Raw genomic sequence first — 17,932 nt, forward strand, 5'->3', positions numbered from 1 at the left:
CCATTGTTTTGAACCAAAATCCATTAAAGATTCTGCTCAAAAGGTTATTATTTTGCATCTTACATTGAAATTACTGTTAACAATTAGCCTTATTAATTGTTGTATCATGTGATATTTCTTCTATTTTTATAATAAAATGTCATGATGCTATTTTCGAAAGAAAGGTATGCACAAATTGTGAATGATTTCAAAATTGAATCAGTACATAAATAAAAGTATACTATTTATGTTGTCAGCCAACATTTTGTAAACCAAACTATTAGGAAAAAAAAAGAAGCCTTCCCACAATTATTGCTATCTTTGTAAGGCAAAAATAAATTTCTAATATCATTTTTTAATTGAACCGTTTTTATTTTATTTTGCATAAACTTAATCGCCAAATGCAGTTAAACTAGAAAAAGCTAGTTTTGCAAGCATAATTTTTAAATCTTTTTATTTTTTAGAATGTAATTCTAAAGGGTCCTGAGAAGTTTTCTAAACAAATGCTGCAGTATCGCCAACACCTGTTGCATTTGCCCAGCTTGTGTTTCAAGGCTGATGTTGAAGATATAAATCTAGCATCCAACTTCCTGATCTCGCTCAGTGAATATTTTCAGTCAACCAATGCTATTCGTAAGTCCTTAACTAATGCTTTTTCTTGAAAATCTGTTACTAATTGAATCTTTCACTATTTCCTGAAGAAGAAGAAAATTGTAATTTTTATTTGTAAAAGTTCTGCTATTTTTTAACCAATGAAAAACAAGATATTTTATCGAGCATTATTCCTTTCAGATGTTGATAATTAATTAGAAATGATTAAAATAAAATAAAAAAAACTGACTATACATTTTAAAAAAAAATACTTATTATTTATCTATGGTATATAAATAAGGTGTATAAGTTATTAAACTCTTAAAGTAGTGTCAGAGGAAACCTTTGCAAAATTGGATTAAACTGCATTTATTCCTCTTTGTTTAAACATTATCTGTAACAACCATATTGAGCAGGAATATAGGTTTTGAAACAACTAATTCAAAGCTTGAATAATACAGCTATTTACAAACAATTACAAAACATTACAAACAACTCCATAAATCCAGTCATTAATGGAAGCAGAGTTGTAAGGTGTTTTCGATGATTTGACAATCCTTTTGGTGTGAAAATTATTTTTCAAGGGGGGGGGGTGTAGGAGGGAGAAAGCCAAGTGGCATAGGAAAGTTTGTGTTGTTTAGATGCTTACTTGTATATCGTGTAGTGCCTCATTTGTTTATTTATGTAAAAATAAAATTATTGGGATAAAAATCACCATTCTCTGACTGTTATTCCTTGAATCAAATTTCACTCGTCATCATTCATACATGTTCTCTTTGTAGGATCACCTTCTTTTATGAATTACATTTTCGTTCACACATTCATCATATAATCATCTTTCTTTGAATCACAGTTCATTCATGTTTAAACTATGATAAAAAATGATGCAGTATTTTGTGGTATAAATATATAGAATTTTTTAAAATCTTTTTCATATGATTATTATTTTTGATGTATGGTGTATGTGTGATAAAAAAAGATGCAGTATTTTGTGGTATAAAGATATAGAATTTTTTAAGAACTTTTTCATATGATTATTATTTTTGATGTATGGTGTATGTGCGAAGTATCGAAATTATGATGCTATTAAATAAATGGGAGGAGAATATAAAATGTCTTATAAATAGAAAACACTTTTGATTACATAAATGGATGGATTTGCTGAAATGCAGTAGTCAATACCCAAGTTCATAAATTTTTTTAAAAATGTATTTCTGAGCAAATGAGTGTGAAAAAATTTAGCTTAATATTAAATGTTTATATACCTATATAGATATTTCAGTATTTTTAAAAATGAACAATAATTTTTTATTCTAATATTTTAAAATGGGAAAATAGTTAATAGTAATAATAGAAATATGTAGCTCTTTTGCTTTTGATTGATTTTATCTGAACAATTTATATCAGAGAGAGGTAATAAAATAAGTAAATCCAAAGGTACTTGTTATAAATTTGAAGTTTATTTCTCCTGAACCAAACTAACATTAATTTAATTAACTTGTTGATTTACTGTGGTATGTGTGTGTACAAAGTAAAAGTACCATTTGTCTCGCTTTCTTTGCTTCATTATTCACATTGGCTATAAAGATTTCCAAACACTTTTTGAAACAAAAACTCTAACAAGCTCTTGTTACTGGATTTGTTATGCTATGCTGTCACAACTCTTGCTGGATTTTCATTATTGGACATTCTCGCTTCAGTATTTTCAAAGTAAGCATGGGAATAATTTGTGTTTTGGAGAATCGGGTTATCTAGTTGTATCATTTATCTTGCAAAAGTTTTTCTGCATCATGATATTTGTCTATTCATATGTGAAAGTAGTCTTCACAACCAACCATTTATATTGTTGCACTACGAACTCCTTATTTACTATCAAATTATTCAATTTTATTGCTTACTCAAAGGTTCTTTTATTTTCCTACACAGCAAAGAACATGTATGGCTAGTATCACCAACTTTATTTTGCACTTGTATATAAAATTCAATTTTGGGTATTTCGTTTGATGAATGTCATTTAATATTTAAAAGCAGAATTAAATATTAGAATAAATTGATTGAGATGCATATATATTTTCCTTTCTTGATTTACTTATTTACTTATTGTAACTCTAATGCAAAAAAAGAAATGTTATGTTTATATTATTTATAGAATCATTGTCTTTTTTTTTAAATCTATTTATTAATTTTCACTATTTAATCTTTTTTTTTTTTTTTTTTTTTTTTGCTTTAATAGATTTTAAGATACAGTCTAGTTCTTCATTACTAGCTTTGGAGCAAAGTAGCTCATCAGGTACAGGACAAACTTCTCACAATGAAAATGGTTTGTTTATTGCCTTTTCAGATTTCATATTTTTTATTCTTTTCATTTATTATTAATCAATTACTTGAAAATAACCTTCTCTTAAAATCTGATTATTATTTTGATGGCACTATTAGTTCGTAATTATTGCAAAGGAGGGCATAATTTAATTCATACATTTATGAATAATTTTATTACACTTCCCTGTCATTTGATATATTTTAAATAGCATATAAAAATGTAATGCATTGTTTTATTACATCTTACATTTGAAATGTAATAATGAGTTAATAATTTTAAATGTGCATGTACAATACTGCACACATAAATGAATTATTTTAATAAGATATTCTTCAAAACAGCAACACTTTTTGATGAAAACTGTAAATCGCATATAACCTAATTTGGGGGGGGGAAATGGATTCTATATATTTTAATTAAGTGTAGATTTGAGATTAAAGTTTAATCTAGAACTTGAGCCAGTTAGTTATATTTTTGCTTAAAAATGCAAAATATCTTAGATGATTAAATATTGTAATCAAAGTTTTTTTTAAAGTTTTGAAATGTGTTTAATTAATGTGACATACTTTATGTAATTTGCAGGTTGCTGTTGGAAATCAAAGATGGAAAATTCAAATACTCATGATCAGTTACTGACTAATAATAACTGGATAAAAAACATTCCATTTGAAAATGGTAAGTAATATTCAGTTTCATTCCCCTTGACTTCTAAATTGCTAAACTGTCAATTTTTCAGCCTGTAACTTTGGTAATGTCTTATGAAAGTGGTTTTTTTTACATTTTTAAAACATTTCAACTGTAATTTAAATTTAGCTTTGTATGGCTTAGAATTTAAAAAAAATGATTGAATTCAAAAAAAAAAATGTTTTTTGAAGTTCTCATTTCAAGAAGATTTTATTGTATTTTTTTAAAGCTTTGATTTATACTCCTTAATTTAATGAATTAAGATTATGCATAAAGTTTTTGGGGTCTTCCTAAGGAAAAAAATAAATCCTGATTGATTTTAAAGTAAATTTTCTTAATTCATTGCCTTTGTTATGTAGATACGTATTTTATTCATTTTAGTTATTTATTTAATGTATAATTTGAAATGTTAAGAGAATATAATTATCCTAATTTTGATGCAACAAATATAACATTTCATATCTATGATATGTGATCAAGTAATATTTGCTCATTCAGCTATTTAATTGACATTTCATTTACTCTATTTTTTCAACTTGTTGTTTTAAAACTTAGTATCAGTTTCTTTCCTCACTGATTTTTCTTTTCTTTTAATTAAATGAGGAAGGCAAAGCGTTGCATTGGCAACATTGTTTGTTTCTTGAATTTAAGTTAGGCAATATAGAATTTATATTAAAATGTAAATAGTTTATATCCATTAACTGACTTTTTCACAAATTCTTGAAATATGCAGTGCTGTCTGTAAACTACCAGTACAAATAAATAGACGGCTGCCACATTCATATTATATGAGGTGTGAGATAAATGGAGGGCTTAGTACTCAATAAGAATGTCTTTTGGTATTGGTGGGCAAAGAAACAAATTCATAAAACTGCAGCTTATCTGGCTATTTTGTTATCCAATCTGCCCTTTCACCACATCAGGCCGAATACTCGGGAGTGTATTATATACTTGATGCATTACAATTTATTACAATATTTGATGACATCTGATTAGTTATGAACATTGATGCATTTCAGAATTATTTTCAAATCGGTTTTATTTCAAGAGGTTCAAGATACATGTAATGACATATTTTTTTCATTTAGAAATGATTTCTTTTACAACTGTGTCCTCTGGTTTTGCTGAAATATCTCATGATCAATCGCTAATTGAGCAGAATAGCAAAAGCTCTAGATTACCTCAATCTCTTTTCATGGAAAACCAGAATCGAGAAACTACTTTAGCTGAGGATTATTATAGGAAAAAAGTTCTAGCTGCTAGAGGTAAATTATTTTTCATTTTTTTTTTTTTTTTTTTTTCTGATTTAACATATCTTACTTAGTATAAGTTTGCAAACTTAAAAATGTTTGTGGTAGCCAGTAGAAGTATACTACAAAACTTTTTAAGAAATAGTGTCAATGTACTTAATTTAATGTATTGTTACATTCCGTACAAAACCCATCTTCTTTTAATACGAAATAACTCTTACCCTTCGAAACCCACAAACATAAAATGTTCTGATTTTTTAAGAATTATTTAATTAATATATATGCATAGGTTCTAAGAAAAAAGAAAATACCTTAAAAAAATTTATTAGTGGACTGCACTACGAGGGAGGCGGTGGTTTCACTGTTTATAACATAATGTTTTGTAACATAATCATCCCTTATTTATTTATAGAAAATACTAAAACATACATTATCAATGAAAACATCTTAGACAATCTTGCAACATGAAGTTAAAAATCATGAAAGAAAAATGAGCTATTTTAATAACTAGTAATCCTTAAATAAAGCCTACAATGGCCCTAATCAATGGCAAGTTCTTTACCTGGCATTTAAATACAATCAACACTATATTTCAAGCAATAAAGAAGCATAATGTTTAAATTAGCCATTTAAAAATGTAAAACACTATACTATATTAGAAAATGTATTTAACTTCCCCAGAATATGACTGCTTGCTAAAACAAGAAAAACACAACTAAAAAGCAAAATTTCAACCACCTTATTTGTATAAATTTGATTTGAAAAAAAAAAAAAAAAAAAAAAAATGTGTATGTTACAAACAGCGTTCATACAATAGATTTAAATTGCATTTTTTTTTTTTTTTGTTGCTTGATTGGCGGCGGGGGGGGATGAAAGTATTGAGAAAAAGCTTAAAAAATGATGCTTTTTTTTTTTTTTTTTTTTTTTTTTGGTATATAACGAGGGATATTAAATTGTGTGCTGACATCTACAGGCAATTATTAAAGTTTGAATATTACTTTCGAACCAGTGTCATACCATTGGGCGTCAAAGGATTAATATACATACAATTATAAATGGATGGGAGGGGGGATTATAAAGGGAGTTGACTATTTAATGACTTAGAAAATGCATATTGCAAATTGTGTGCAACCAAATGGATAATTTCTTTTATATAAGTTCATTGTGTCTTATTATTGTATTTAGAAAAGTGTAAATTTTGTCATTTAAGATGGAATACACAAAATGTTATGGAATATAACTGTATGGAAACTATTGGTGAAGTTGAGTGTAGGATCATTACAGCTTTGACTTTATTTCTTTATTAAAATTAAATCAAAAATTTGATTAGGAAAATTATTTTGATGTGTGGTTATGTTACACATCTAAATCTTAGTAGCATCTCTCAATCTTGTAAAACAAATCATCAGAGAGACAAAAACCATTTTTATTATTGTCACTCACTTAATGGTTGAAATTAATTAAAATGTGAATAAATAATGTTGATTCTATTTAGTCTGCTTACCTGTAGATGATTTTGCAAATGCATTCAACAATCAACGTTCTCATTTTTTTTTATGTTTGAGGTACAAAATTCTTACAAAGTGATAAAACAATACTTACAGTGACACAGCCTGTTAAATATAAGGTATATCCAATTTATTAATGTAAAGATTTTTTGTCCTTTTTGTTTAGATACTTAATCTTTTATTCATTCAGTTTTGTAATTAGTATTTAGTAATATTAATTGTAAATAACTGATTATTAATTTTTTTTTTCTTTTCCTTTCAGCAATGCGAAGACCCATAGAGTCTATGGAATCTGCTCAAGTTCCAACAAGCCTTTGGGCTGGATATGGGTTCTCGCAATCTATGCCTGCAGCTGTAATAAAGGATAGTTTGGATTCTGTAAATCACTATAACCGCTATCATTTCAATGTAAGAAATACAAATCATTTGCAAATCTTTTTGTGTAACTTTTTCTAATTTAAATTATATCCCTTAAACTTAAGTGTTACCTTTATTTAGTAAAAGTAGCTAAAAATTTTATTTATTTGTTTAGCTTTAATTATTCATTTATTGTAAAGTGTTAACTGCATTGACAGTATGTATGCTCATAAAGATTTTAAAGGTTTTTTTTTTTTTATCTTTGATGTTATTGCCTTCAAGTGGTCAATTATTTTATTACGAATTTTCAAATTGAAATTGAAATCCAAGCAAAGCTTTTAGCTTAGTTTAAAAAATGGAATTCAATTTTAAGATTGTTTATGTTAAAAATATTTTTAATTAAGATTTTTTTTTCTTTTGTAAAGAAAACAATTTTACATAAAAAAAAAAATCATATTTTGAAATTTTTTTGAAAATGATAAGCAAAGAAAAAGTTAGTTTCTTTGGAATATTTGAAATGGGGAAGGCTTATCGGTTTAAAGAAAATCATATGGGGAATGGTGACAATTACTATCTCATTAATATATATTTTCAGTATGGAAAATTTCTAGTGGAAAAATTGAGCTAATAATTATGAATATTCATTTCTATACTAATTTGATTTTATAACAAAATGTAAACAATTAATTAAATTAAGATAGATTCAGTTGAATTTTCAATAATAGACTTTATAATTATACTCATTTCAGATGATTAAAATTTCTTCATTCAATTTTTAAAAAAATTGCAACCTCTTTAATCTGTAATAAATTAGGAAAATATATTGTATGGCAGTTTGCTTCAGAAGCATTCTATTTTATTCTTCATCTGCCAATCAGTTTCAACTTACTTTTTCCCAGTTTGTATAATGTTGTAAATAAACAATTGTGATTTTAATGTTTAAAAAATACTACAAAATATTAGGTCAGTCAATATTAGTAGTTAATGTTAATAGTAGAAAGAATGCTTAAATCATGTGTAATATAAGAATCAGCCTTAAATTCTAATATGACATTCCTTGAGATTTGATTATAGAGATGAAACCAATTAAAGTAAGAGACAGTGATATATGTATCGCTGAGTGAATGTTGATGTTTTAATGGGCATTAAAGATTATTTATAATAGCTTTTACTCTAAAAACGAAATGGTTTCGCAAATTTGTGTATCTTTCTAAATGAAATAGTGAACTTTTTTTAAAAAATTTTTTCCTACAGATCGAATAAAAATTAAATAGGATTTGGAATGTTTTAACTTTATACAGTTATTTGAAGTTGATTCTTACCATTTATATTTATGTAAATCTGTATACTGACATAATTTATGTAAATCCATATACCTTTCCAATATTTAATATACATCTTTGTGTTCTTTTATACACAATTTAATTTTTGTAAATTGTTTACATGAGAGAAATTCAGGTTCTAAAAGAATAGTGTTAAAGAATAGGTTAGTGAATAGTGTTAATAGTAATCACAATTTACCTTAGAAAATCAAGCTTATTTTATTAGATATTTATTTTAAAAAATTGCAATTTGAAATAGTATTTCAGAATAATCTTAAATATAGCCTTCTATTCCTTGTCTGCGCCATTGTGTTTTAATTGTAAGTAGAAAATATGTACTTTTTTAACCAATAATATGAATAAATTGAAAATTATATAAAATGTCATTAGTATTTTGGGATTCATCAGCATTTAATTATTTTTAATTTAAATTAGAGATGTTTTCTGGATGCTAAAGGTTAAAATGAGATGATTATTAAACACTATTTGAATTATGTTTTCTATTGTAAAAAGAATTTATTAATTCAATAAATGTATTGAACATCAAATTACATCGTTTACAGAGCTGTAGTAGCAATTCCAGTTCAGAAGACAGTGAATCTTGGGAAAATGTGGTGATGAAGGATTGTATAGATGGAGACATTTGGTCCAATAAAAGTAAGTCATTGCAGATGATTTGATTCTTAATTTTTATAAGATGCAAAAATTGAATTATTATTTAACAAAATTAAGGATGGTGCTTTTTTTTTTTTTTTTTTTTAAATCATGCTTTTTGAAGAAAGTAGTTCTGCCTACTTTTTATTTTACCATTTCGTATAAAGCTTAGGGATAAAAATTGTACATGTATATTTGTTTTATAGAGTATTATGATTGTTTAAGGACCTGTGTTATTGCATTTATGAACTTGGTTAGTAATATGTTGTATTTTATTATAGAAGAAACCACCTTCAGTCACAGCAATTATTTTGATTTCTTAAGAAACATGCGTTTCCCTTTCGATAATACCACAAAAGATATTCTTCCAGAACTGCTGTGGCAGCATGGTTTGCACAAATATATTGACACTTTCACCAAAGAAGAAGTAAGAGTTTATGTTTCTTTGTTCATGAAACTGAAATAAATTAAGAAATGTGTATTATTTATTGCTTTGCATATTCCATTCCCATTTTTACTTGTGCACTTTGTAATATCCATTATTAATTATTGCCATTATGATGGATGTTCAAAATTAATATGGAGTCATAATTTTGAATTTATTTAAAATGGTTTTTTTTGTGGATATTTATTTATATTGGTTGTACATGAAATATGTGGAAATTTCCGAAATATCAGAATTTTGATGTTTATTCCGTTGATTCAGCAAAAAAAGAAAAAGAAAAAGCTGCTTGTGTATAAATTTAGTTTTCAAAGTAGAACGTTTAAAAGTAATTGAAAAACCAATTTATTATTTAAATATTGGTAATTTGTAGGATTTTTTTTAAACATTTGATAATTTGTCAACTTCTTGTGGAAGAAACATTAGAATAGATAGTATGCATGCAAATAAAATTTAAACTTTATGTTTATATACTAATGGCATGCTTTGTTTGTTAAAAAAAGATATTACGGTATTTACTTTTAACTGGAAGCTCTTTGTATCTCAAGCTGTTCAGTTTCTGTATTCTTAATTGAATATATACCAGTTATTTTGTATTTTTATGTTACACTTTCGATTATTGTTTTGTTTCTATTTCTTGCAGATCGATTTTCAGTCATTTCTTTTGTTAACTGACAATGATCTACAGATCATGGGTATAGCACATCAAGCCAGAGTGAAACTGGTTTGCTTAATCAGAGGTATATTTAGTGGTTTCTACTCTAAATTTATATTAGTTTTAAAATAAATGTCAATACATGTCATTTAAAACTTTTGCGTTTAAAAAATTACTTTATTTTTATATAAATATTAATTTTTTGCTAATCATGTTGAAAATGATGATATATATTTTTAAGTTTATATATTGCAGAGTTTTCTTACAATGTGTATAGCCATTATAGTTTGTATTAATCTTCATGCCTGATGATTGCTGATTCTGTGTGATGTGCATTAAATATGATTGAATTTCTTAACATCATAATGTTGTGGTATACAGTTTTCAAAAGAATAATTACATGTTGACTTACCTTTGTTCTGTACCACTGATCAGTATTACGAGGTTTATTTGATATATTCCTTGCATGCATAATGGATTAATGTATTCATTTATCATGAAAAATACATTTGTAACTTAAAATATTTATCTTGAATTTGCAACAATACCTAAAATATTACTGCTTGCAGCTCAATTTGAATAATCGTTTCATTCAGTGAAGTACAAATATCTTATTATAGATATAAACAGTTGCAGATATATTATATGCATCTTACATGAGAGAATTGCATGATTCTTGATTTTGATACTACCAAACATTAAATAGGAGCTGTGTATAGAATAGATCAGCTTGATGACTGACGTGTTTTATGTAGTTAGGTCAAAATGTATTTATGTTTGATTATGAATCAACCTACAAACTATTTTGTGAAAAATATTGTAATTTTTAACAGCAACTAGGTGGTAATGGCTTTTGAGCCAGCATTCCCTCTTCAAGTTTCTGCATCGTACCTTAGGAGAGTGTTTGACACATAACATCAGAAAATAACACGCATTATATTTCTTCATTCCTTTGATACAATATTTATAATCAAGCTTGGATTGGCTAATGATTTCATATTCTTTCCATTGTTGCAATATTTATAAACATGTTTGGATCGACTAATGATTTCATATTCTATGTTATTTTATAGCTCATGAAATATGGTCTCATCGATTCTATTATTTAAACAAAAATTTGAAAGTTAATTCCTTAACTGTTATGTTTGAATCTGATTCATCTATTGAATGACATAAATTGTAGTCATTTACAAAGTTACATATATAATTTGATTCATAAATTCCATGAAATCCATTCACTTCCAAGTTTTCCCATAGTTGAATTAGTATAACATCTTTCCAAAATTGGAGATATTTTCTAGTTAGATAGTAGTGATAAACTATAAGATAATATATTTTACATGTTGATTAAGGACCTAAACATATCTAAAATCAGTTTAGAATTATTAATCAGTTACCTAAATCAAAGTTTTTGGGCTTCATAAAGTGTATATGACCCCCTTTTTTGCATATGCAAATCTTTTTCATTTAGAAAATAATGATATATAAGGCAAAAATTACTGAAAATTCAGTTGCTGAAAATGTAATAATTGAAATGCAAAAAATATTTACCTTCTAATATTTAATAAAATAGAATTGCATTCTGTCCATATTAGTATTATTATTTTACTAGAACTCATATATATATTCATCTATACTTATTTATGAAGCTCAATGTGTGTGTGTGTGTTGGCACTCTACAGAAAAGACAATTTGCCCTACAGCTACCAAATTTGGTACATGTATACCTTGGAGGCCGGGAATGTGCACTTGGGGTCCCTTTTTTTAAATTTTTAATTAGAATTTTAATTATTAATTAAAAACTAACTTTCCCGCCAAAAAATCTTTTCATTTTCCCCACCGCCAAATGAGTAAGGGTTCCGTTTTTCCCCCCAACAGTAATGAGGCTAGGCTTAAGAATTTTTGGCTGATTATTTCAAACGATTCTGTTTAATTTCTTAATGTTTGATGCATTTAAAATTAAACATTGTTAATGAATCGATCTTTCAGATTCATTCTGAAGTACTTTTGAATTAAAATAAAACAGAATAAAGGAAATTAAAAATTTCTAATCTGCATAGCGTTACCCCAACTGGCGTAGAAAAACTCACGCATTTGTGTTACCGTAACTAGCGTTGAAAATTCATGCATGCACATTGTGTTCTGATTGTTGACATGACAACCATTATCAACGGATGATTTAAATTATTTTTAGATTAGTTGCATGCTTTTTTAATTAAAGTGTATTTATGTTAGTTATATATTTTTTTGTATATGCTTAGAGTTTTAAGTCCATCGTTTTTTGAGTATTTTTTTTTTAACCTGTTTTCAACCGATTATTTTAAACGATTCGTTTTATTTTCTTAGTGTTTGATGCATTTAAAATTAAACATTGTTAATTAATCGATCTGGTCATGATGAATCTGAGAAAATTTTGTTGACAAATTCTTGAAATATTACATAAATTAAGAAAGATATTCTTTAGTGCCCGTAAAGTTTAAACACTCAGTGACTGTTTTCAGTAATCATATTACAAAAAAATACTTTGTTTCAGTAAAAAATATTATTATATTAATTACAGATTAATCCTTTCCACTTTAATTTAAAGTATAAATTTTACGGTAGCTAACAGAAAATTAGAGAGATACATATTACGTTATGACAGAAGGCGTTTATAATAATATGAGTGAATTATATGACTATCAATGTTTGAAGTTTAAAAATATTTTGATGAAGACGCTATTAAAGTAGGAATTGCATAAAATATTTAATTATTAAAATTTTAACAAACATTAACATTGGCGAACCGGCTGGTCGGCAAAGGCGGCTAGTCTCTAATAAGAGTCTATGCATCTGTGCAAATAGATCATAATTAACTCAAATTATTGTTTGTTACTTAGAGTGGTAAAATAAATTAAATTATTAAAAATAATAACAATGCTTGATTATACACATATTTGATAAATTTTGTGCATTATTCATTGGGATTCACTTTTAAATGCCTGGTGGAAATTTCTTAAGCGTGTTAAGGGCAAGTTTAATCTTTAAAATTATGATATCTGATGTTGTCTTTACTTTCATTGTATTACAGAATTGCAAGAGTCAACAATGAAATACAAAACCTTTGATGCAGCTCCTGGGGCTGAAAGAAAATCCAGCATTGACAGACTTGATAATCTGCAAATTTGTTGAGGCAGACTTTGGAAAACTCAGAGCTTTCTCTCTATTTCTGTGGCTCACCGAAGAGAATATTTTTACCAAAGCCAAATTTATGTCAAGTGTTATTTTAATATTGAAACATTTATGAAGCTATACCAAAAATTTTGTACAAACCATTTCTATCAAGATATTACAGTATTTTAGCACAAGAATTTAATTTTGTTATTGTTGTGAATGAAGCATTATCTTGTACAGAGTTCAGTTTCTTGCAATATGAACGTATAGTCTGTTTTATTTTTTCATTCAATATTTCTACATTTAGTGATTATTTTTTTCTTAGAATTGTTTTTATTCTGTTCCTGTTAAGATAAATTTTATTGTTAAAATTTACATTAAAAAAATATAGAGATGAAGTGCAATTTTTTTAAAAAAAAAAGTATTAAAACTTTATTAAAGTATTTTATGAATGACATTTCTGTAAAGAGCTTATAGACCAATCTTTCAAATTTAATTTAAAGTTTTACAGAGTTTAATAAAAGTTGAGATATCAAATTGATTATGCATTTTATAATAAATCATGGGTATTCAAATGGTTAAATTTTTTTCATTTTGAAATTGGTTTAATCCTTAAAACGTTTCTAAAACACAACTTATTCCGCTTCCCCTGTAATTATTAAAATATGCATAAAATATTTTTATTAGAACTTTATAAAATTTGAAATTTTGAGATATATCCAATACGAAGCATTTTTTTTGTTAACGATTATGCAATCATTTTGTATCATTGATATGCATTTAAGTTCAATTTCATAAAAAAGTAGTTTATATGAATTCCTATCTCTTATTAACATTGTTATTTCTAACTCTTTTAATTCCATTATTTTATTCAATAAATTATTAGCATATATTGTTGAACGTTGTAGGAAGATTTTATATTTACATGTAACCAAAGGTTTTAAAAGTTACTATCGTATTGTGACTGTGCTTCCAAAGTAGAATACACCTTTTCTATGTCGATTCATTTTTATGTATAGAGTAGCTAGTTGTTACTTGGATGTGTATTTTATTGTTAAATCTATAATATTTAATGTCAATTTTATGTATTGTGTACTGTTTTTTTTTTTTTTTGTAATAGAATACCAAAGAACATGACCAAAAAGTGCAATTTGAGAGTTGAGGAAGTTTCCATACCAATATGAAAGAGGTGCTTGACATGTATATTTTTCTATCGCTTTATAAATATGAGCTTTTTCAAAGTTTTTTTTGCATTTTTTTATTTTTTTATGTGAATCTCTTCCTTTTTTCCATTTCCTTACTTATTACATTTTGTTAAAAACATAGTTATATTTTTAATATTCATGTTTTTGTATATTTGATTCATGTTAGCAGCCATTTTTGTGCCAAATTCTTTGTATTTTATCCATTCCCCTCTTCTTATAATGTGTTTTATTATTTTTATGTAGCTGTTATGTGCAATACAGTACATCATGAAAAAATATTTTTTAAAATTCAAAATAAGGTATCATTGTGGTTTCATAATACCAAAAAAAGTCTTAATTAAATTGAAAAAATAGTTAGGTCTCCCAAAATAGGCCTCGGGTGTTTTTGTTTTTATGTAGAATTTTTTTATTTGCTTGTGTATTTTTTTAATTTTTAGATTTTTTTTACTAAATAAATTAAGCATTATTTCAAAATTGTATTACAAGACCCATCTTATTTTTTATTTCATGAAATTAAGATTTTTTTTGAAGTAAGAAAGATAAAGCTAAATAAATTTTTTAATTAATATCAATTTTATTAAAAAAGATGGTATATATAATTAAGTATTCAAAAATAAAATGTATTTTATTATTATGAAATATAAAATATTTTTTCATGTTTATTCTTAGACTATTGTAGTTGCGGATGTGAAATGATATTTTGTTTTCAATTTTGGAAGAAATTTTCTCATCAACCTTGATCCATCTCACCCAAATAAGAAGATTACAAATTAGACTTCTGTAACCTACATTGAAATTCTTTCTAATGCTTGCAAGTGCGAGAAATTTATAATTCCTTTATGTTTCTATTCTCTTTTTCAACGAATAATACTAGCTCTTGTTTGCTTTTAATTATGAGAAATTGTTTCATTAGTTATATAGACTGCTAGTTCTTAGAAGTACGAGATGGATGTAGGTCTCAACCGCAAAAATAATTTATGGGCGTTTGAAGATACTCTTTGCTCTTAAATCTCTTGTTGATATACAGATTTAAGAGCAAAGAGGGTCTTCTAACTTTTTGTTTCTTTTGATTGCTAGATATTTTAACAGTTTTTCATGAATCAGAAAACATGCAGGAAAAGGAATATTTTTGTTAGTACCATGAAAGAATTTGTAGAATTGGTTGAATAATAGCTTTATGTTATATTCTCTAAGTACTTGACTCATTAAACAATCTTAAAAAAATATGACATTCAAATAGAATAATACTTTATTGTAAGCTATCGAAAAGTGTAAACTTAAATGACAAATTTAGCTATTTTTTTCAGCTACAGATTTGAATCATGTGGATCATAATGGATGTATAAAAATAAAATTGATGCCATCCATTTTGCAGGGAGAAACTTCCAGAATTTTTACTTTTCAACTCTGGGGGATATACGCCTCTCAGTACAGTACAAAACAATATGACATATAACCTAAATGTAATTTCAATTCAGTGAAATCAACCTCTAGAGAAATATTTTTATTTTTATTTTATTGCAATCTTGATAACTTAAACATTTTTTTATATTAGAGGAAGTAAGATGTTACATTAGATTGGAGGAAGTTAGTTGAATTGAAGCAAATTGCTGCTTTTATTGCGATTTTAAAGCATTTTTTAACAATTAACTTTGATGAGAAGTTACAATATTAATTAGGGGTATCATCAGATCAAGAGCTTTTATAGTTTTCTCATCAATGCCTTTTCTCTTGTCTTTCTGGAGCCACTTTCTAGAATTACATATTCAGAATATGGTGAATCTTTTTCTTCAACCAAAAATACGTGTTCTTGCATAGTTAGATTTATCGCTAACAGTGTATTTATTTATTGTTTCATTTTTTTTAACATCAAAAGTGAGTGCATTTCTGAGGTTTGCACCGATTTATAAAAGAGAGTTCCTCCTCAAGTTAATGAAATTAGAAAAAAATGACATGAATTAACTTGAGCCATCATATCACAAAATAAATATTTTACCATTTTAAAAGGCTGTATTATAATGTTGACATAAAAGAATTAATATTAACTAGAAAGGACAGATTGAAAATTTAAAGATATGCTTATTTAGTAGGACTATAAAAAGTTTAAGCAGATTTTGGGAGACCTAAATTTTACAGGATATATAATTTTTTTAATTGTCAATTAAAATTCTAAACTTAGCATTTTTTTAAATTTCTGTTTCATTACATACTCTTCATTATGCATGATTATGATGTTTCATCATTTATGATTCATATATGTAATCTTTTTGTAATAAAATTCTTTCAATTTTATGATTTGTTTAGTTTCATTTCTCTTATTTTGAAAATAGGGACATAATGTAAGACATATTTATTATACACATTTATACATTTAAATTTCCAATTTTTTTTTATTTATATTGTTACAAAAAAATTAGTCTAGAAGCAAATGAAATCATCTACAATTGACCCTTATTTTGTAAAAATTGTAAATTTTACTGTTAATCTGAGATGATTAAACTTAAACTGATAAATTTTTTTCTGCTGTTCATTAACATACAAAATTCCATATTATCACTTTGTATTTTATTTCTTATTGAAAATCTACTTTCTTTAATGCACGCGCACACACACACACATACAAAACTGTTTTTGTTTACATTTCAAAAAATTTTAACTAAAAATTTTATGAACTAAAATTTTTTTTTCCCATTGCAAATATATGATTACAGTGGCAACATTTCCTGATGCACCTTTATGCACAGAAATGAAATTCGTGGTTTTATTTTATGGGGAATGAATGTAGTTATATTTTTTATAATTTAAAGAGGATCAGTTCAGTTTTTATATATATTGTGCAGTAGAAGTTAAACATATTTATACATATTGATTTCTAAAAACAAATAGGGGAAGTTTTGACACTAAAAATACTTGGAAACAAAAATACAGTCTGTTTATATTCATATTCTAAGTCCATTTCTAATATATATATTAATACAATTATATTACAATAATTATATAAATAAATTGTATGATTTGGTTATTGGTATCAAACTTAATTGAATATATGTTTTAATTTTATATTTGGAAATTACAATTGTGAATTTCTTTAACCCTTCAACATTGGACTATTTTTTTTATCATCAATTATTTGCAACTTTTTCATAATCCTTATAATTGAGCAGAATAATGGGATGCTTTTCTGCATAACCTGATTAAAGTGATTATTGCTTCCGATTGTCTGAATTGCCTTGCATTCATTCTATTATATATACTGCGATCTTCAAAAAAAAAAAAAATCATCGTTATTTGATGTATAATAAATGCTTAAATGTTTCTGTAAAATATTATATAATTCGTGATAATCATTTGAATTTATTATGCTTGTACAAAAACGTATATTGGATTCAATAATGCAGTCCTTCATAATCATATGAATTTATTATGCTTGTACAAAAACGTATATTGGATTCAATAATGCAGTCCTTCAAGAGGAAAAAAGGTATCGCTGATCTACAAAATCTATCTCAATCGATGAAGCATTTCTAAATCGATGAAACATCAGTTGAGAGGGGGGGATATGTATTAAATCCTAAATTTATTTATACAAAATAATGTATTGTAATATTTAACCCTGTTCTTTAAATGGTTATATGAAATGAGTAAAAAAAGGCTGAATTTGAATGTAATTAGAAAGAAAGCAAGATTTTTAAGGATCATATAATAATGAAATAATATATCAAGATAATAATAATTAAATAAATCAATCTTTTAAATTCATGTTAATTTAAACAATAAAATATTGGCTTCCTGAAATTCAATACCAAGTTTGG

The 17,932-nt window shown here is 26.0% G+C and overlaps 1 protein-coding gene across 1 annotated transcript in view; it reads left to right on the forward strand.

The window, feature by feature from the left end:
* Positions 1–16,336, forward strand: part of LOC129969920 (protein bicaudal C homolog 1-A-like) — a 57,102-nt gene extending 40,766 nt beyond the window's left edge. The window contains exons 11-19 of the mRNA XM_056084423.1: positions 444–612; positions 2,804–2,890; positions 3,473–3,565; positions 4,663–4,839; positions 6,595–6,740; positions 8,575–8,668; positions 8,947–9,092; positions 9,751–9,847; positions 12,833–16,336. Coding sequence (XP_055940398.1) covers positions 444–612; positions 2,804–2,890; positions 3,473–3,565; positions 4,663–4,839; positions 6,595–6,740; positions 8,575–8,668; positions 8,947–9,092; positions 9,751–9,847; positions 12,833–12,933 — 1,110 coding nt within the window. The 3' untranslated portion in view covers positions 12,934–16,336. The remainder of the gene's footprint in view (positions 1–443; positions 613–2,803; positions 2,891–3,472; positions 3,566–4,662; positions 4,840–6,594; positions 6,741–8,574; positions 8,669–8,946; positions 9,093–9,750; positions 9,848–12,832) is intronic.
* The last annotated feature ends 1,596 nt before the right edge of the window (positions 16,337–17,932 follow it).

The sequence above is a fragment of the Argiope bruennichi genome, chromosome 1 (assembly GCF_947563725.1).
Source record: "Argiope bruennichi chromosome 1, qqArgBrue1.1, whole genome shotgun sequence".
Classification (NCBI taxonomy): domain Eukaryota; kingdom Metazoa; phylum Arthropoda; class Arachnida; order Araneae; family Araneidae; genus Argiope; species Argiope bruennichi.